The 22,436-nt window shown below is 42.1% G+C and overlaps 1 protein-coding gene across 1 annotated transcript in view; it reads left to right on the top strand.

The window, feature by feature from the left end:
• The window catches only part of LOC117421090 (structural maintenance of chromosomes protein 5-like), a 100,169-nt gene that overhangs the window by 10,040 nt on the left and 67,693 nt on the right, over positions 1-22,436 (top strand). The window contains exons 7-8 of the mRNA XM_059025726.1: positions 7,273-7,434; positions 7,854-7,925. Coding sequence (XP_058881709.1) covers positions 7,273-7,434; positions 7,854-7,925 — 234 coding nt within the window. The remainder of the gene's footprint in view (positions 1-7,272; positions 7,435-7,853; positions 7,926-22,436) is intronic.

Here is a 22,436-nt window from a genome sequence, read left to right as displayed (position 1 = left end):
CTACTGTCTGTCTGTGTACTCCTTTCTGGTCTGACATCATCACTAAAGCCAGCCTGTCACAGCCATTTATTGATTTTTAATATCAATAATTGGAATCGGCCCCAGAAAACACAATTGGTGCATCCCTAGTTAAAAGTGCCTGTTCTTAAGAAACACACTTTTAAGTGCTACATAGACTAGTCTACTGTACATTTTTTGCGGACAATCAGTTTTGTTTGCAGACAACCAGTGATCTGCCTTGCAATTGCTCATGGGAAAATCAATAAAAAATTCCTTAATCTAACCCTGGCAACAGTTTGCTAATAATAATGCTGGCACAGAGGTAAATCTGTATGGATGAAACTTACTAGAGTCCCCCATGCAGACGACTGGCTAGTACTAGCCACCTGTTTTTTGAGTTGACTGTCTCAGGCTCACAAGTGTGGTTCCCAAAAAGTTAATTGCAGCTTCACCAGTGGTTGCAGATGAGGGACGTCCACTTCCCTTGCAATCTGCTGTGTTCCAGTCTGAAGGAATCATTCCACTAATCTGGTTACCGTTGATCTTGGAATTGTCTCTGTTAGGGTGCTTGTAGCTGTTGCAGCACTTTTAAGTCCATTCTTGCCATACAGGTGCACTCTACAAGTGTAAGCCTTGACACATGTCTTTCTGCTGTGAGCAGGGCTGCCAACTACTTTTACAAAAACCTGCCCACTTCTTCCTGAAAAAATGCCTAAAACCCGCCCAATCGTGAGCATAAGTTGTCACAATTGCCATTTCTACAGTTAGTGATGTTGTTCCCCATTGTAAACAAACACAAACCAATCAATCATTCCATTTATTTAATCAGGTAAAACCCAAGAAGGCTCACACATGTATTTATTATTATATTTAGGGTTGCTGTTTTTCAGTGTTTTCCCCCCATTTTTTCTTCTCCTTTTGAGAATGTAATTGATCCCTTTTAAGCCATTTGTGTATCTCGATTACAACTGAGAAACATGTTAGAAGTACAATTGGTTTAATTAACAGGTTTTGCTGTGTGCAGAACGTAGAAGCTGCCTGCAAACGATGGTGCAACATTTTAATAAGTTATGGTTGCTTACAAAATGTAGATTAACACACTGCAAGTTCAGTCTCGCATATTTAGACCAAGACAGCAAACAGACCGTGTTGTCGAAACGGCCAAAACAAAACTTGACACCTGACCGTCTGTCATTCGGGTCAAAATGTCCACCTGGTCTGTCATTTGGGTCAAAATGTCCATCTGGTCGTATCGCCTGATACTAATAGTTTAAGTGAGGTTTTAAAAAAATATCTGTTGAAATGTAGTTACTTTCAGGATTTTTTATTGTAATAAGAAGATAAATTAAAACCAGGATGCAACTGGCATGTTCCTGAGTGGTTCGAATCCAGGCTATGTCACAGCTGACCGTGACAGGCGGTTCCAAGGGGGGGTCACACAATTGGCCGAGCGCCGCCCAGGTAGGGAGGGCTTAGGTCGGCAGAGGAATCCACGGTTCACCACGCACCAGCGACCCCTAGCGCCTGTGGTTCTTCAGAGGAGCCGCCAGATCTGTGTTGTCCTCCGGCACTATAGGTCTGGTGGCCTCGCTGTGGATCCGCAGTGCAAAAAAGGACGGATTGGCAGGAGCATGTTTCGGAGGACGTCGGGGGGTGTTGCGAGCGGTGAGCTGAGGTTACAGATAATAATTGGGCATACAAAATTGGGCAGAAAAACGGGGGTAAAAAATTGCCGACGGATTTCCAAAAAATATAGCATTACAGATCCCCACGTGTTGTTCAACTGTTTAAATAACGTACCTGTAATTATTATTTTGATTGTTAACATCCTGACAACTTTTTACATTTATAACTTTAAAGTCTGTTTCAAATCTCTTTTCAAAATGTCCGCTCTAGTGCACTGAGGTTTGAGATTTGTCCTCTAAATCACTGCAGGAAGAGAGATTCCGTACCACATCATTGTTACTGTCGTGTTACCTGTTTGACAGTGTGGGCAATAATCCTTACACTATCAGTGCACTAGAGCGGACATTTTGAAAAGAGCTTTGAAACCGACTTTAAAGTTATAAGTGTAAAAAGTTGTCAGGATGTTAACAATGAAAAGTTACAGGTACGTTATTTAAACAGTTGTAGCAACATGTGGGGACGTGTAACGCTATATTTAAGAACCCCGCTACTTACTCTTTTTAAGGTTGTAGCAGATGAACGTGTGTGGTTCATTGTCCAACATTATCCAACAACAGATAAATTCTCACCCTTAAATACTGCTACCCGTTCCCATGATTTCGGCATCTTTCCATTTGTTTTCACCTGCGTCCATCACACACCTCTTTCTGCTGCCTCCTATTAAGGATTGCTACAGATTCATCTTCCCTGCCGGTGTGAGCGGCAGCATGTGCAGCATGGACACTGGCTGTTTTGGAGCTGTTATACAATTTCTGTGTTGTTTTGTGCTATTTTATTAGTTAGTTAGTTGTCTATTTTAAATGTTTATAATTCTTTATTTGCTTTTATATGTGTGCTATTTCTCTCCATATCCTTTTTTCTTTTTTATTTAAAGAAACATTTAAGTTAATTTTAGTATTTTTATATTTTGTTTAATTTCTGTAAGTCGCTTTGGATAAAGGCGCCTGCTAAATAATAAAACCTAATCTTTCTCATGGTGGATATGAAGGCCCTTTGTTAATCACTCAAAATATCTACTTTTGTTCTATTTTCCAGTGAAAAAAAACGAACAATCCTATTGGTGAATACCTGACAGGAGAGGGGGCTGTGTCTGTGTGTGGTCTTACTCTGATTATGATTTGATGGGTTATTGTGTCAATCATGGTAGAGATCCTATCTTATTTGTCAAAACTCTGTTTCTTTTATGTAAAAAACAAAACAAAACTGCAGTGTTTTGATAAAACAGCCCAAAAATAGACAACCCACTTAGCATTATTCACTCCGCAAAACGGAATGAAAAGCCACCCAGTTGGCAGCACTGTGTGTGAGTGCTGAGGAACTGTAGGCATCCAGCCTCATTATACCTAAGCAACCCTCTGGTGGCCAGACGGTGCATCACAGACATTTGAGCTTTGCATATATTCAGTGTAGTTTCTGCGATGCTCTAACAATGTTGTGTGAATTATGAATCGCACTATATATGACGTTTTATATACAGGTTCTAAGCAATGCAGTTGGTTAACTGCACTATATTTTATATCTCCAGGGATTAGTGAGGAGTAGTGGTTAGTGCTCTGGACTCTTTATCGGAGGGTCATGGGTTCAGTCCTCGGTTGGGGACACTGCTGCTGTACCCTTGAGCAAGGTACTTTACCTAGATTGCTCCAGTAAAAAAAACAACTGTATAAATGGGTAATTGTTTGTAAAAATGTGTAAAAAAAAAAAAATGTAATTGTATGTAAAAATAATGTGATATCTTGTAACAATTGTAAGTCGCCCTGGATAAGGGTGTCTGCTAAGAAATACATAATAATAATAATAATTATAATAATAATACTTATGGCTTTGTGTTTTTATATATTTTAGTCAATTTAAGTGTGTGTCCCGCAATTTAAAAACACAAACAAAAAAACTTCTTGTCCAAGGGACACAGTGCTAGAAAAATCTATTTGTCCTTCATAGAAATCTACTTGCCCCCTCACCTCGCAAATAAGAAATAGGTTTCATAAAACTTTTGCAGGGCTGCAACATCACTGATTTTCACCAGAAACCTGCGACTGCCAGACAGCAGCCACAAGTAGGAATTTTCATCACAGATCCTGTTTCAGGATATACCATGGAGCTCATACTACGAGCTCGCTGTGAAACTGTACACTTTTTATTGACCGGATTTCTCAGGTAAAGCATTCTGATGACAAGATGAACTTGTCTCTATCTTATAACACACACATTTACATAAATAGGGCTGAATTTGAGGCATAACTGCAGTATACAAAAATGCTTTTTTTTATATATACAAAAAGTTTAATTGCAAAAATATTTATTTAATAAAGCGTAACCCAAAGTTATGTGGGTGAAAAATAATAGTAACAGAGGCAAGGTAAAAAAAAAACCAAACAAACATGGTGTATTGATTAAATACAATCCTATACCAAAAGTACCGATTTTTCAGTATGATAATAGCATTATTGGGCAGATTGCCTTGCTTTAAACTGGTGACAATACTGTGCAGCAATTATTATGTACATCATCATAATAATAATAATAATAATAATGTGGCGGTCCTCGGTTCCCACAGGCAGGGGTTTCCCACAGGTGAAGGTGGGACGTGAACCCAGGACCTCCCACTCTGAAGCATAGCGCTGTTAAAAAGAGCCTGGCTTATCGGGCTTATGTCATCATATCTGATTGCATAACCTACCAGCCTTGACCCCCTACCCCGTGCACGTTACACTAATAATAATAATAAATAATAATAATAATAATAATAATAATAACAATACAAACAAAATTCAATGTGTACAGTAAATAAGTTAAATAACAGACAAACGTGATGCAAATAAATAAAATGGACCAAACTCGTGACAAAAATAGCGCCGCCTTCTCACTTCTAGATATTTGTTTATTTAGCAGACACCTTTATCCCAAATCATGGTAACAAAAAGCACGTTCCTCAATTAGTCTCTGCTACAGTTCACCACAGCAAGAACAAAACTTTGTTGCAGCAGCCACCGCCATGTTATTATTACCAGCCCCACGTGTTTAAATAATTAGACTAAATGCAGCTTGATTATCAGGCCCTCTAATAAAGAAAAAATGTCAAGGTAGCGAGTGTGCTTAGCTGGCTACATACGTTTCAGCCAAGCCCCTTTTCAGCTGTGTAGAAAGAAAAGTAAACACAGATCAGTAAACTTTCTTTTAAATACGTTTACTGTACAGCATTTACTTTTTTTCCTACACAGCTGAAGGGCTTTCCTTTTATGTATGTATAGAACTTCAAAGAACAGTCACTTCTGCACAGCTCCACATCTCTGTCGACAGTGAGGTATTTTGGTTTTCCTCAATCAACTTTAAAGCTTTTTCCTCTCCCTTCTTCCTCTCCATTCTGCTCGCTAGATCTATCAATTTCTTTCTTATTTCGAATACTGTTCTTTGCTCCTCCCCAACAGTGTTTCCTTCATCAGTGATCATCTGCAACTTTTTTTTTCTTCGTGATTTAAACTTCCAGAAAACCTGCCGAATAGAACAGATTTGTCTTGACCAGCCATTTCAATAATTGTATCCATTTTTTTTCTTTAAAAAAAAAAAAAAAAAAAAAAAAAAAAAAATAGCTTTCCTTTGCAACCCAGGCAATATGTACTTACCTAATCGGTCATTGTGCCTTAAAATGGATTACCGAGTTAGTGATTTCACTCATCGCAGATCGCAAGAGAGTGATCGCAAGCGACGGCACTTGCGAAGTGCTTTATGAAATGCACGCAGCGCCGACCTCTGCGTCCTCGCAACCTCATTGCAAGCACATCGCAGTAGCAGGACTTTTGTGAAACAGGCCTCGGAGCTGTTAATTATTACACCATTTAAAAAGTAAAACATTCACTGGCAGCTCTGACAAACCCGGAAGGCGTTCCTTCACCTATTCAAATCCATTTGTACAAGGTTTTCCAGCTTTCTTGAAAATATCTGCTTTTCCTAATTTTTCTTTTGTATGCGTTATGCTGTCATTAGTATCCAACCTAGTAGATTCAGCATCCGTCAGTTCTGGCAGATTCTACTGTACTTGCTGAAGCTAATTTTAAAGAAAATGTAGCCACCTAGCTAACAATTTCATCCTGAGGGCTACAGTGAAACATCCTGTCTTTAAATTGGGATTTTAGTGAAGACAGCGTGTGTACGTGAGTACATTAATTATTTTAGGTAGTAATTCACTCACAGAATGTAACCCCAACTCTGCAAGCCAGCTAGGATGTTTGTAAACATCAACACACGTAACAAACAATAAAATAAGCATTTTATTTGTGTCATCGGTGTCAATTTCAGGCGGAGCTTCATGGTCGGCAAGGTGACACGGCTGAGAATTATTTTCTTCTGTCATCCCGTCTGGTGCTGTCAGTGTCAGTTTCTCAGCACACAGTCCAATAGTCGCTCAGTAAAGAGGTGCAAACAGGTAGGAGGAGTCAACCTGTAGGAGCGTTTACTCGGGTGCCTTTATTAAAAAAATTAAATCTACATTTATAACAGTGTTTATTTCTTAGGAAAATAAAATCTAAGCCTATTTTTAGGGACCCCAACTGTTGTTGATGATTCCAATTTAGGCACTTCACATAAGGACTAGTAAATTTACATCAGGACTAGCAAGTTTCAAGTTTCCTTTGCACTTGTACCACAATATTATTAGTTTGTAACCCTGGTTAAAGGATTGGTTTCTAAACTACGTTACCCAGAAGAACAGCTGACGCTTGTTTATGTTTTGGTTTCCATTGGATAAAGAAATCTTTTTTTGTGGGCGTTTCAGTGGGAAACTGAGGGTAGTCAGCAGAGAGTTGAGACAGAATTCCGAGAAGGTAGCAGTTTAGTAAGAGTGCAATGCTCTGGAGTCATTTCAAAGTTGTATTAAAAATAATTCAGTCAATCTCTAGCTTTAAAAACATACTGCCAACCACCCAATTTTAAGTAGCTTTTTAAAAAAAAATTAGATAGATTGCTAAACTGTTACATATAAAATAGTTTAAACGTTTTTGTAATTTATTATGTTAAATATTCTTCAGAGTTTGTGAATTAAAAGGAAACATGTATTTGTGTCTTCTGTATATATTTTGCTTTGAGGTTTAGTTACGTTTTTTTTTTTTTTTTTAATTTTCATTTGTATGAAGTACTTATCCGACGGGCGAAGTATAACGGTAAACCTTATTGTCCCGGGCATCGACCGATATGAATTGGAGGCTGTGTGGTCCAGTGGTTAAAGAAAAGGGCTCATAACCAGGAGGTCCCTGGTTCAAATCCCACCTCCGCTACTGACTCATTGTGTGACCCTGAGCAAGTCACTTAACCTCCTTGTGCTCCGTCTTTCGGGTGAGACGTAATTGTAAGTGACTCTGCAGCTGATGCATAGTTCACACACCCTAGTCTCTGTAAGTCGCCTTGGATAAAGGCGTCTGCTAAATAAGCAAATAATAATAGTAATAATAATAATTGCTCGCCCCTGCTCGTATTGTCATTTTGCAATCTTTGTTTTTTTTAAAAGTGAACTTCAAATATGAATTGCACACTCCTGCGCTGTAATGCTGTGTTTCACTTACACTTTTTAAACTACTTTTCCACTACACTCAGGAATACGAAACTGTTAGGAAGCAGTATGAAGGTACGAAGAATGAGCGCGACCAGGTGAAAAAAGATTTGAAAAAGTTAAAAGATGACCAGGCACCGATGCTACGCAAAATCCAGGCTTTTGACAGGCAAATTGAAGTCATTGAGAAGAAGATGAAGGACAAGGTAAAAACTGTATTAACAGCAGAAATGTATTTATATAGAAGTGTGTGTTTTCAGTTTAGGAAACTGTATTATGTTACATTTCAGTTGGGCAACCCATAAGAAATATGTAATTTACTTAATATTTCTTTGTGTGTAATGGTGATTTTTTTCAATGGTTTATTCCTTGTGGAAATTACTGGTGTTTCTGCAACAGCTGAAGGAATCTATTTGCTGTTGATGGCTGATCAAGATATGATAAGGCCACAAAGCTTTAAACCAGAGAGGCATTGTTCACCATTCTGTTATAAGGGCAGACCTATCATTCTAAAATATTTAGCTGGTTTGTCCCATATATTAGTTTTCTGTGAGTAGAACTGCATTGATAAAAACGTGCAAGGAATACTGTGCTTCTAAAGAAGCTCTTTTTTTCTGTTTCACAGGCTTTGGATATCAAAGAAACATCACAAAAGTATAAGCAAAAACAAGACATGCTGGATCGTAAGGACAGAGAGGTAGGATTTGTTCAGTAGAATATTTTTTGCAGGGGGTATGTCGGATTGATATTATCAAGGCAGGGTTTGTACATGTCCTTAAACCTTGAAAGTGCTTGTTTGAAAGTAGCAAATTCAAGACCTTGAAAGTACTTAATTAGTACTGTTTGTAGAAAGTACTTGAATTTTGGCGATATATATATTTTTTTGTGGAAAACTGAAATGTTTTCGAACGTACTTGATTTTTGTGACCTAAATTTTCCCTCCGATCAGAACATTTCGTAAATCTAATATCAACTCCTGCTATAAAATACTGTTTGCGTATTGGCTATAACCTGGATGAGAGTTATATTATTATTGCGCTGTGTTCGTACTACTGTCATGCGTAGCAGTATCTCTCACTCAGTCTTTCTGGTTTTGTGAATATAGCATCATGGTCCAGTCAGCCTAATTTATGTTAAAATGCCGGGGAAGTGTGTATTCAGTGACAGGTGTTGGAGAAACAGAAATACAAATCTTGGCTGAAGAAAGATTCGGTTAATCCAAGCAAAGGTGACTGTGTTCTATCTATCTCTATCTATCTCTCTCTGTCTGTCTGTCTATCTATCTATCTATCTATCTCTGTTGGTGCTGTCTGTCGCTGTGCATGCTGGGAGTCAGTGGATTTCTGAGTAAGGGGTTTTTGTCCCCAGTCTTTTTTTTCTTTCTTTCTATGGTTGGTTTGTTTGACTGTTACAGCTGATCAAAACATTTTTGGCTAAATAGAGACGGCCTTATGTCCACGGGAGGGGGAGTCCCGAGAGGGCACGGCTCTGGTTTTGACAATATTACACGCAGGAACGGCATTAAAATCATAGATGATGCTATTGTCAGTGTTGAGAAATATGTAATTGAGCTTGGAAAAGTAGTAGGGTGTAAAAATATAAAATCGGCTTCTCGAATGAATAAGGCAGTGGTTGTTTTTCTGAACAGTGAAGATTTAGTTCAGACAGCTGTTCAGGAGGGTTTAGTAATTAATGATGTTTTGGTTTCTGTTTTGCCTCTCGCTGTTCCGGCGAAAAAAGTTACTATTTCAAATGTCCCGCCGTTTATCAAGAATGAGGTACTAATCAGAGAGCTGAGTCGCCATGGTCAAATAATGTCGGAGATTACTATGATTCCACTGGGCTGTAAAGCGCAAGAATTAAAACATGTAGTCTCATTTTGGAGACAGCTGTATATGTTACTAAATGACATCAATATTGAATTAAATATCACTTTCAGGTTTCAGGTAGAGGGCAGTGACTATGTAGTCTTTGCCACCTCTGAGTTAATGCAATGTTTTTCTTGTAATCGGGTAGAGCATTTAGCAAAAAATTGTAAACTATCTGGGGAAAAGCATGCAGAGGATAACACTGAAGAGAATTAACATGAAGCAGATGAAAGTACCGCTGAGCTGGGAAGCCAGAAAGCTGGATCTTCGAATGCTAACATGACGGTGGTGATTAATGAGGCAGAGGGTGAGGGAGTGTGGCGGAGTGTCCCGCCCCTATTTATTATTATTTGTATTTTTGTTTGCGGCGCGGATAAAAGCGCTGCGTCTTTTATTATATTTAAAAACCCCGTGAGGATGCATGGCTGATCAGCTACTGATTATTTAACTAGCTGACAGTCATGCATCCTTACCAAACGCGTGCAGACTCTGGCCGAGGGATAATAAGATAATTAACTACTAGTTAATCCCTCGGCCAGAGTATATAAACCTGCAGCTCTATGCACTCGTGGTTGAGTGTATAGAGGAGAGTACGGGGAGCGGAGAGAGCGAGCAACATCTAAAAACAATTGCTAAAACGTGCTGGATTATCCAGCACGACACTTACTTGTTTGTTTATTCGTTGGGCCCTCATGCCCTTTTGTTTGGTGTTTTGTTAAATCTTTTGTTTTTGTTTTGTTTATTAATAAATACGCTGAGTGCCGTTGCACTCAGCTTCAACCGCCCATCCATTGTTTTGGTTTCTACTTCCTGGTCCGTGACTTCCCCACTGCGAGCCAGACTGTCACATATGGTGTCCTGCGTGGGACAAACAACGCCTCCAACAGCCGGACCAGGAAAGGAAAGGACGTTTTTTTTTGTTCTTTTTCAAATAATGTTTTTTTGTGTTTGAAAAAAAAAAAAAATGGATAAAGTGGATGCCTACATGGAGAGGTGGCATGCGCATCAGAGGGAGTTAAAGGAAGGAGGGGCTACATGGTGCCTCGCCTGCCTGGAGTATGGGCACCTCCCTGAGGTGTGCCCATATGAAGACCCCCTCTTTGTGCAGGCCTTTGATCGAGGTGAGGTGGAGATTGTGGAGGAGTGGATCCACCTGAAGGCCATAACATCGCCGCAGGTGGATCAGGAAACCTGCCTCACCTGCCTCAAAGGGGAGGAGTGGTGCTTTGCTGTCGGCAAGGTCGGGCACAAACCACCAGACCAACCCCCTCCATGGCAGGAGGTGGAACTGCTGGTCCCGAAGAAGGGAAGGAGGGGCGGTGCCAAGAAGGCGAAGCAACAGGCTACAGCGCCCAGAAGGGGGGAGCCTGAGCACCCAGCGCCCAGAAGGGGGGAGCCTGAGCACCCAGCGCCCGGAAGGGGGGAGCCCGAGCACCCAGCGCCCGGAAGGGGGGAGCCCGAGCACCCAGCGCCCGGAAGGGGGGAGCCCGAGCACCCAGCGCCCGGAAGGGGGGAGCCCGTGCACCCATCGCCCAGAGGGGGGGAGCCCGTGCACCCATCGCCCAGAGGGGGGGAGCCCGTGCACCCATCGCCCAGAGGGGGGGAGCCCGTGCACCCATCGCCCAGAGGGGGGGAGCCCGTGCACCCATCGCCCAGAGGAGGGGAGCCCTCGCCACCACCACCAGGAGCAGAGCAGCGAGAGCTGCCTCTGTCTCCACCACCGCCGGGAGCAGAGCAGCGGGAGCTGCCTCTGTCTCCACCACCGCCGGGAGCAGAGCAGCGGGAGCTGCCTCTGTCTCCACCACCGCCGGGAGCAGAGGGTGAATGCCTGCTAGTTCCGCCTCGGCCGCCGTGGGAGGACTGCTTGCCCCTCCCTCCTCCACCAGCAGAGGGTGAATACCTGCTGGTTCTGCCTCAACCGGCGTGGGAGGACTGCTTGCCCCTCCCACCTCCACCAGCAGAGGGTGAATGCCTGCTGGTTCCGCCTCAACCGCCGTGGGAGGACTGCTTGCCGCTCCCAGCTCCACCAGCAGAGGGTGAATACCTGCTGGTTCCATCTCCATCTCCACCAGCAGAGGGTGAATACCTGCTGGTGCCACATCCACCGTCATGGGAAGGACTGCTCCTGCCCTGCCTCGCACCGCCCAAGGATGCCTGCCTCGCACCGCCCAGGGATGCCTGCCTCGCTTCGCCCAGGGATGCCTGCCTCGCTTCGCCCAAGAATGCCTGTTTCTCCGCATCGCCCGGGGCTGCCTGTTTCTTCGCATCGCCCGGGGCTGCCTGTTTCTCCGCATCGCCCGGGGCTGCCTGTTTCTCCGCATCGCCCGGGGCTGCCTGTTTCTCCGCATCGCCCGGGGCTGCCTGTTTCTCCGCTGCGGCTGCTGCCGTCGCCTCCCGAGGGTCCGCTGCGGCTGCTGCCGTCGCCTCCCGAGGGTCCGCTGCGGCTGCTGCCGTCGCCTCCCGAGGGTCCGCTGCGGCTGCCGTCGCCCCCCGAGGGTCTGCTGCGGCTGCCGTCGCCCCCCGAGGGTCCGCTGCTGCTGCCATTGCCTGCCGAAGGTCTACAGCTGCTACCTTCGCCTCCCAAGGGTCCTGTTTTGCCTGGGGTTGCTACCAGTCCTGCCATGCGGCAGGAAATACTGTGGCTGGAGCCCCATGAAGGGGAGCTATCGGCCACGGAAAAGGGGGGGGGAGGTCAGGAGACCAGCTCCCCCAGCCGCACTTTCGCGGCAGGAAATACTGTGGCTGGAGCCCCATGAAGGGGAGCTGCCGGCCACGGAAAAGGGGGGGGAGGTCAGGAGACCAGCTTCCCCAGCCGCACTTTCGCGGCAGGAAATACTATGGCTGGAGCCCCATGAAGGGGATCTGCCGGCCATGGAAAAGGGGGGGGAGGTCAGGAGACCAGCTCCCCCCGCAGCAATTTCGCTGCAGGAGAAAGGGTGGCCGGAGCCCCACGGAGGGGAACTGCCGGCCATGAAGAAGGGGGGGCAGGTCTGGAGACCACCCCCAAAAATTTTTTGGCCAGAGGAGCCGGCGGGCCATTGGAACGCTACGGCTGTTTGGGTGGGAGGAGGACATCCCACCGTGGCCGCCACCTTTGGTCCGTTGCTGCCCCTGTTCCTGTGCCGGGACTGCTAACCGGGACTTTGGGGACTAAGGGGGGAGGTGGCCGAAAAGGCCATGTGTGCTGCGCACAAGGGGGGGCATGTGTGGCGGAGTGTCCCGCCCCTATTTATTATTATTTGTATTTTTGTTTGCGGTGCGGATAAAAGCGCTGCCTCTTTTATTATATTTAAAAACCCTGTGAGGATGCATGGCTGATCAGCTACTGATTATTTAACTAGCTGACAGTCATGCATCCTTACCAAACACGTGCAGACTCTGGCCGAGGGATAATAAGATAATTAACTACTAGTTAATCCCTCGGCCAGAGTATATAAACCTGCAGCTCTCTGCACTCGTGGTTGAGTGTACAGAGGAGAGTACGGGGAGCGGAGAGAGCGAGCAACATCTAAAAACAATTGCTAAAACGTGCTGGATTATCCAGCACGACACTTACTTGTTTGTTTGTTTGTTTGTTTGTTTATTCGTTTGGCCCTCGTGCCCTTTTGTTTGGTGTTTTGTTAAATCTTTTGTTTTTGTTTTGTTTATTAATAAATACGCTGAGTGCCGTTGCACTCAGCTTCAACCACCCATCCATTGTTTTGGTTTCTACTTCCTGGTCCGTGACGTCACCACTGCGAGCCAGACTGTCACAGGGAGGGAGTGTTGGCTCTGAACAGGTAGATAAAGGAAATGTTGGGGAGAGGGGTGAGGTAGATGTCAACACTCGGGTCAGTGAGCAGGGGGAGACAGTGACTGTGGTTTCGGGAGAGGAGGTTACTGAAATAGAGGTAGAATTGATAGACAATGCAGACTTTAAAATACCTAATAGAAAGAGATTAAGAAAAACAACACACATTGATAGTTCAGCGAAACGCAGTATGATCTCAGGTAAAAGCACCGATTGTTATGGGAGAGCAGAGGGAGTTGTGTCAGAAGTGGAAGACTCCAGTTCTAGTAAATGTGCAGCACCTCAGAATGAGGTGAGCACAGTTGAGAGTGAAAATAGCGACAGTGATGTGGCGGGGACTAGTGACACAGACTCCTCATATAGCTATGAGTTCTCTGTTAGCCAGCAGGTTAGAGGAGGGTACAGCGCTCTGAGCATACAGGAATTTCTAGAAATTATAAAAGGAAAAAGGGATTAGTCTGGTAGAACACTTTCCTGATTTGGCACTGTTTGTAAGTTCTGCTCAGCAGGTGATGTGGGACTGGGGCTTGAAAAGAAAGAAAAAGATAGGTTAAAGAATCTTATTAGTGAAGTTAGAGGTTCGTTAAAAAAAGTAATAATGGTTAAACTAGTAAAGATTTATTTTTATTATCCTGATTTATCTGTTTTTTATTTCCTGTGCAATTTCCTGTCTCTCCTTCTCTTAGCCATGCAGAACATTAAGCTGGGTACTTTAAATGTCAGTCGTGGGAGAGATACAATAAAGAGGGCAGCTATTTTTGATTATTTATTGCAGAAGAAAGTGAGTGTTTATCTTCAGGAGACATACACTGATATAAATAATTGAGCAGATTGGTTTAATGAATGGAAGAGGGAGGTCATTTTAAGTCATGGAACTAATTTCAGAGCAGGGGTTGCAGTGTTATTTTCACCAGATTTCAAACCTGATTCTTTGTCTACTACTGAAGTGGTACAGGGAAGGATTGTTACAGGTAAAAGCTTGTGTAAAAAACAAAACATTTATATTTATTAATGTGTATGGTCCCAATGATGGACAAGAGAGAGTGGATTTTTTTAAGACTCTGAATAGTGTCTCATCGCAGTGTCAGCCGGAAGAGGTTGTTTTATTAGCAGGTGATTTTAATTGCACTATTGACTATCAGTCTGATAGGAATGGCTCTGACCCCCACCCGCATTCAGTCAGGGAACTGATGTCGGTTCTAACTGCAAATGATCTTGTGGATGTCTGGAGGTCAACACATAGTAATATCAGGCAATACACATGGGTTAAAGGGAGCACTGGGAGTATTTCTTTAGCCAGGCTGGATAAATTCTATGTTCTTAATCACTGTTTAAATCTATTTATTAAATCAGAGATTATTCCAAATGGATTCTCAGACCACAGTATGGTTCTTTTAGAAATGGTTATTCCACATGTGAAGGTTCATTCTTCTTACTGGCATTTTAATAACAAGTTGCTGCAGGATGCCCACTTTTTAAAATGTTTTAGATTCTTTTGAAAAAGGTGGAGAGGACAACAAATGGCTTTTTCTTCAGTGAGAAAGTGGTGGGATGTGGCCAAAGTTCAGATAAAAATGTTATGTCAACAATAAACTAAAAACATCACACAGAGCACTAGTGTAGCAATGAAAGAGTTGGAAGCAGATATCACTGGACGCTGGAGTCCGGCTACAGCAGTAGGCTGTTTGAGGACCTGAAAACAAAGAAAAAAAGATTAGCTGATCTGTTGGACACACAGGTTCAGGGGGCACTGGTAAGGTCAAGATTTTAGAATCTTGCCCAGATCGATGCACCAATGAAATTTTTTTTTGCACTTGAAAAGAGAACTGCACAATGAAAACTACTGCACTGTCTGCAGACAGCGATGGGTCAACTGTTTATATGAGCCTGGGGAAATCCGGAGGTGCGCTGTGGATTTCTTTTCAGAATTGTTCACGGCGGAGGTGGTGGATGATTCGGAGGAGGCACAACAGTTCCTCCAGGGGCTGCCTCAGGTCCAAGAAGAAGAAAAAAAGAGACGCTCGAGGGAGAGCTGACATTGCAGGAACTGTCTGAGGCTCTGGCTGGGCTGAATACTGGAAAGGCACCAGGGATCGATGGCTTAACCATTGAATTTTATAAAACTGTTTGGCCACAGATTGGAGGAGATTTGTTTTGACGTGTTACGGAAAGCATAAAGGAAAATGAACTGCCTCTGAGTTGCTGTCGAGCAGTGTTGACATTACTGCCAAAAAAAGGCGGCCTATGAGTCTCCTCTGTTCCGAGTACAAGATTCTATCTAAGGCATTGTCAATCCGGTTGTGTTTGATAATGAGTTCTATTGTACAGCCCGAGCAAACTTACTGTGTGTCGAACAGGTCAATTTTTGATAGAGATGTGTTAGAGATCTTTTAGAAGCTTCCAGGCTCTTTGGTTTTAATGCAGGGCTTATTTCCATAGATCAGGAAAAAGCATTTGATAGAGTAGAACATAAATATCTATTCAGAGTAGTTAAGGCATTTGGCTTTGGTCCCAGTTTTCAGGGACACATTCAGTTGCTTTACAGTAATGTTTTTAGTGTATTACAAGTCAATGGTGTGCTTAGCTCTCCTTTTCCATTGCAGAGAGGTATCTGTCAGGGCTGCCCCCTGTCTGGAATGTTATACTCGCTTTCTATTGAACCCTTTGTGAACAAATTACATACTTTAGTAACTGGTTTGTCTATTCCAGGTGTGTCTATGGAACCTGTAAAAGTGGTGGCTTATGCAGATGATATCACAGTGATTGTGATAAACACTTAGGATGTGCCTTAAAAGATTGCCAATGTGTGTTTGAAAGGGTTTCTTCCTCAAAAGTAAACTGGGCTAAAAGCAATACTTTTTTTTAATGCTTTTTTAATTTTTAAACATCTGGGCGTGTTTTTAGGAAGAGAGGGGGTGGCAAAGGAAAACTGGAGTGGGTTATTGAACAGGTTAAAGGAAGGCTGCAGAGCTGGAGTTGGCTTATTACAAAACTGTCCTTTAGGGGTAGGGTTTTGGTTATTAACAACCTGGTCATTTCAATGTTGTGGAGTTCAAGTGTGTAGACCCCCCACCGTCGCTGGTAAAGAAGATTCAAAGACTTCTAGCAGAGTGTTTTTCTGGGATGGTATTCACTGGGTTAAACAGTGTGCTGTACCTGCCTGTAGAGGGCTTGGTGGATGTGTGTAGCAGGGTTGCAGCGTTTAGACTGCAGTCTCTGCAGAGGCTGCTGTTTGCCCCTGAGTCTCTCCCTTGGAGAGCACTGGCTTTTAGTTTCCCCCATAAAGTGGGGAATCTGAACTTTGATAGACAGATGTTTTTAATAAATACTGAAAAGCTCAACCTGTCTGTTCTACCTGGGTTTTATAAAGAGATACCGATTGCATGGAGGATGTTTAGGGTTCAGCGAGATATGAGTAAAGTGGAACTGGTTACTGGAGGAACCATTGGTATATAATCAGGCTTTAACCTGTCTAATTTTAGAATCTGATAGTTTTATTAAACTTTTAATGTCTAGAGGAGTCTGTAAGATGGCTCATCTATTACATTTGGACAGGCGTGTTTGGAAAAGCCCTGAGTTCCTGTCGGATCAGTTGGGGGTGAGGTCCGTGAGATTCATCGGTGTGTTTTTAATGCAGCTGCGTGCTGCCCTGTCAGGAGAGGGTCTGGCTGTACTGAAGGAGTTCTTTACAGGTACAGTCAGCCTAGAGTTAGAGCCCCAGCGTTTGAGATACAGGCTAGACCAGCTGTAGTGCAGAGTCGGGATAGCCCAGGGAAGCTTTTACAGTTTGGGGACCGTTACAGAATATACTTCAGTGAAATCGATAAGAAAGAACTGTATAGACTGTGTGTGAAAATAAAAACACTAAAACATTAAGGAACTTCCAGACACATGTTGGCGTGAAAAATTAAATGTAGACGAGGCAATTGTTCCAGCCTGGAGGGCTTTGTATAAGCCACCACTGCAGAAGCGAATAGGAGACTTACAGTGGAGAGTGTTGCACACCGTTATGGCCACTAACGCGTTCCTTACAATTATCCAACAAGGGGATTCTGATAAGTATTTTCTGCAATAGCAGAGAAACCATTTTTCATTGTTATTTGCACTGTTCAAGGTTACATCCTCTTCTGTGTTTTTTAAAGGACCTGTTTACTGGTCTGCAATTAACTTTTTCTCCGACTATTTTCATATTTGGGGTTATGTACTGCAAGGGGAAAAAGCATAGAGTGCAGCTGGCTAATTTTCTCTTGGGTCAGGCCAAACTGGCAATATTAAAGAGCTGGAAGAACCGCGAGAGAGGTGTGCTGACGGGGGATGTGGTGCTGACTGGGGATGTGGTGCTGGTGTGGTCTCGAATCAGACTTGAGTTCACCTGTTATAGACTGGTGCACCAACTGGATTTGTTTCAGATGGTTTGGGGAATAGAGGGTGTGCTGTGCACAATCGAGGAGGGACAATTATGTATGAACCTGTGAGTAATTAAATTGTGAGAAGGAGAAATGAGAAAGTATTTTTTTTTTTAAATCAATGTAAATGTGTGTGAAAATTGTCTATAATTTGTAAATGGATTTTTTTTTCGATGTGTGGTTTTTGTAATAGTGAATAATATTTGTTAATAAAGTTATTTTAAAAACGATTATATCTATCTATCTATCTATCTATCTATCTATCTATCTATCTATCTATCTATCTATCTATCTATCTATCTATTCGCCTCTGGGGTGTGTGGGGCAGAATGGGACAAAATGCGATCCTTTTTTTTTTTTGGATGCCAGCTAAGCGCCTTTGATCACTGGATCCGTTCCGTCATTTAGAATCTGTCATCCAAAAAAGTCGTCCGTCAATCCATTGCACATTAGATGCGTTAATATCCTACTTCAGAGTGCTGATGTGCAGTAGAGGCTTTGTAGTAAATATACCTAGTTTTAGTATTTTAATAAAAAATAAATAAAATTCTGTTAATTCTTGCATAACTTTGAACACAAAAAACGCTGATAAAAATCATTTGCTAATTATTATGTTTCTACTAGACTACAATAATGTTGCGCAATACATTAAAAATTAAAAAAAAAAAAAACATACAATATTACACAACATGGTTGTCATAGCATCAGGAACCATATGACCCATATATAATTTTTGAAACACTTGCTCCTGTAATAAATATCTATAACAAAAACATTGTCAATGTAAAAAAACAAGTTCGGAAAACACAACAGTCATTTAAAGGGGTGATATCGAACACAAAAGCCCAAGTTAGGAGAAGCAATTGGGGCAACCTTGTCAAGCATCAAGCAAATTGGAAAGGTGCTGGCTTCTTTTTTTGATCGCTCCACTTTATCGCTTCACTTTACATTTGAAGTGCTTAGCTGGGTTGTAACCAGTATAAAGATGCTGAGACACATATGTGCCAAGGAAAGTGCTCAGCACAGACTGAAGTGTTCTTGGTTATCCTTACAAGCACTACTACAGAGAGAAAGACAGACAGGGAATGGGAGAGGCGTCATCAAGTATGCTTTGGGAAGACACATGGACAACATGCAGGTAGGCACAGGTAGATGAGGGGCACACATGGACAGACATTTAGCCCATACATACAAGAATACCTCAAAAAGCATGAAGCAGTATATTTCCAACAATGAAGATGATGAACAAGACCAATAATGGCAACGAGTGCAAGGGATAATGAGAATGCAAGGTAAGTGTATGGGAAGTGACAGTTGATGGGGCAGGCATTGCAGATCCAGGGCTGGGGTGTTGGAGCCCTTTTTTTTGGTTGTGCATTGTCAATGTTTTTTGTTGCAGATGTGACTTTTGAGCTGATAAGGGAATGGTCACAATGCCCTTGAAGTTGTACAAAGAGCATTTCAATGTAAAATGGAGCAATGAAAAAAAGAAGCCAATTAAAAGCACTTGTGTGAATGTTGGGCTCCAGCACCTTTCCAATTGTGCCTATTTGCTTGATGCTTGACAAGGTTGCCCCAATTGCTTCTCCTAACTTGGGCTTTTGTGTTTGATATCACCACTTTAAACAGCTGTTGTGTTTTTCTAACTTGTTTTTTTTACATTGACTTGTTTTTGTTATAGATATCCCTTCTTTGTTCACTTCATCAAATAATGAATAAAGCGAGGGAAAGATATTCGAGAATGTGTATAGTAAATAGACAGACAGACAAGACAATAGAGTAATAAGAGAAATGAGAAAATATTTGAAAGTAAAATAATGGTAAAAGGGACTTTTGGACACTATTGAAAGTATAAACATTGTATTCTTATAGTTGTTATGAACTTAGGCTAAGGCATTTGTAAAGCATTAGATGTCTTCATAAAAGGCCATATACATGTCGTTTGCATTTCTTGGCCATGGATTGACTTTAGTAAGTGCATAATTTGCATGCACCCTTTTCCAGTAGCACCCACAGCAAGAACAGACACCTAGTGTCCTGAAGTAACACCCTGTCCTAGGTGTATGATAATGGAAGCTAATTGGTAATTCCTGTTGTCCCCAGTAATTGTGCTCTTCTGCACAGCAGTAAAATTAGCATCGTGTCACTTTGTAACGGTCCCATCTGGTTTGGTTTCCCAAAGCATAAGTTGGACTGCAATCAGTCTCCCTGCTGATTGAATAAGTTCACGTTTCACGATTGGAGAAGTTTTGCATTGCCTACATTTGCTACCAGGAATCATTGCCCATTTGTCATTTCTATAAATGAGTTCTTCCAAACACATGGAATCTGTACCAGCAGGTACTAGTAGATGATAAACATGCAACACCTCTGGGTTTGATGAGCAATGGTTACATGTAGTACATAGAATGTCATGACTTATTGTGACTGAAACCATGCGAGATACTTCAGGACAAATTTCAGACAATTTGGTGAGAAACTCAGCAACATCTTGCTGCTCACCTCTATTGAAAGGTTTTCCTAAGAAGTAACAGATATCCACAGTAGAGACGCAGTGGATTGCAAGTGATCATATTTGTGAACAAAGCTCCTGATAGCCTCTTGTTGACTGTGTTTTAATGAATCCTTCAGAGGTTGCAAGTGAAGAAGGCACTGCAATGTTGCATTTGCATAGCATGAGGTGAAATTGGGGTTGCTCAACCCTCTGAATGGATGTGTAACTGCAGGTGTTCTCTTAGAAGATTGAGGCTTTTGCTGTTCCTGAACATTAATGATGGCTCGGTGAATGAAATGCTCACAATCTTTTACCTTGTGTCTCTTGTGCGTGTTTGTCTCTTTCAAGCTTATCAACTTAGGACAATAAATCCCTCTGAGCCGATGGTACTCTTCAACTGCAGTTTGACATGAAATGCAGGTGCGGTCAAAGTTGATAAGGTGGATACCGCTTAAGGAAGTAACTCTGGAAAGTGCAAAAAAACTTTGTCCATAGGAGAAAATGGAGTTACCAAGATCCATCATAACTGTTTTTAGAGTCATACCCTGGCATTTGTGAATGGTGATTGCATGAGCACCAATGACTGGGAACTGCTCTCGAACAATGTAGACTCTGTCCATGATTTTAAACTTTGAGCGTAAATGTTGAAAGGTATGGGTGACTCCATTGTTAAATTTGATGGTTATGGTTTTGACCATACTTGTTTTTTCCAGATAGTAGGAAACAGCTTGAAGCTTCCCTATTGCCCCATTGATGAGACCAGTGGCAATGTCAATGTTCTTGCGAATTTGCTTAATACAAATGCAAATGTGATACATTTACTACCAAACTAAATATAATTGCAAATATGTGACAAATGCTAAATGGACTTCAAATACTTTCCCATACAACAAATGTTAATTTATTAACATGAATTTGGCAGAGGCCTTTATCCAAGGTGACATACAAGGAAAACAGTTTATATAATAACAACATTATTATTTGTTTATTTAGCAGATGCCTTTATCCAAGGCGACTTACAGAGACTAGGGTGTGTGAACTATGCATCTGCTGCAGAGTCACTTACAACTACGTCTCACCCGAAAGACAGAGCACAAGGAGGTTAAGTGACTTGCTCAGGGTCACACAATGAGTCAGTGGCTGAGGTGGGATTTGAACTGGGTATTACTGGTTACAAGCCCTTTTCTTTAACCACTGGACCACACAGCCTCCACATCATAAACACAGTAATCACGTAGTTCATAATAATTAACATGTATGTACCAATATAGGAAGCAAGTTACATAAAACAGTGTTTCCCAATCTTGGTCCTGAGGACCCAGTGTTTGCTGATTTTTTTTCCTACTGAGCTATAAATTACTAAATTGAACCCTCAATTGAATGAATAATTGGTCTAATCAGAGCATTTGAATTATTTGTAGCTCTAAATGACTGGGTGCACAGGCCTCAATTAGCACGAATCTAGGACTACCTAATGTTAACTCAGGTAAGGTAGTCCAAGATTAGTGCTGATCAGGGTTTTTGAAAGCAGCCAAAAGAGTTGGATATTTCAAGTTATGTCTAACATTGCATAAATTCACTAATTGTTAGTTAAATTGGGGGATCAATTCAATAATTGAGAACTCAGTTAGAACACAAACAGTACACACAGTGGGCCCGCAGGACCGGGTTTGTGAAAAACTGACATACATGATGAGATATATGTATATATTTATATATGTGTGCATTGCACAATTATTCTTTCTACTTGTTTTGATTGTTATGTTTAATCAACATGAAGTTCTCAAAAGTGTCATTTAGTTTGCATCTTTCAGGTTGATCAACTTTACCAGCAATACTGAAAAGTCTCTACTTTTATTATGAGCATTATTATTGAAAAGTATTTAAATGCATTTGAAATTAAAATATTTTTGAAGCTTTCCCATGATTTTAAATTCAAATGCAAATTCTTATATTTCAGAATATGCAAATACCAAGTCAAATGCAAATAGTTCAGCAGATTGCAGTTAAATTATTTTACATTGGAAACACCAATGTAAAGTCACTTAATAAGGCGTTGGGCCACTATGGTATCCCGCTCTGTGGAGTTCTCGGCGGACTGTTTTTGATGAAACTGACTGGTCGTGCCCAGGTTGAAATTTGCAGTCAATTGATCTGCAGTTGCTTGTCTGTTTTGCCTTGCACTTCGAATTAATGCATGGCTATCACAATCCTGGAGTATGCGTTTCCGCCCACTGTTGCCCTTTGCTGATGATGTCTTTCCCTCTGAGTTCCATGCCGACATCACCTTAGACACCGTTGCTCGTGAAACATCAGCAAGTTGAGCTGTCTTGGTCACCGAAGCTCCTGCCAAATGCGCCCCAACAATGACCCCTCTTACAAAGTCACTGAGGACTCCTCTTGCAGCCATGCTAGCCATAATTGTAGGCAATCAGGCCTGTCCAGCATTTTTATACATGACTCTAAGCATGCTCGGATGTTATTTGCTTAATTAACGCATGAGCCACACCTGTGTGTTAGCCCTTGCTTTCAATATACTTGGTGTCCCTCATTTACCCAAGTGTTTACATTTTTTTGTCCACTACCTGTATGAAAAGAAGACAGATGTAGCCATAATACAGTCAAATTTCATGTCACTTTTGTTAATGTC

Source organism: Acipenser ruthenus, chromosome 1, assembly GCF_902713425.1.
Source record: "Acipenser ruthenus chromosome 1, fAciRut3.2 maternal haplotype, whole genome shotgun sequence".
Lineage (NCBI taxonomy): Eukaryota > Metazoa > Chordata > Actinopteri > Acipenseriformes > Acipenseridae > Acipenser > Acipenser ruthenus.
The sequence above is the reverse complement of the archived record's forward strand: the minus strand, read 5'-3'. Positions and strand labels throughout refer to the sequence as shown.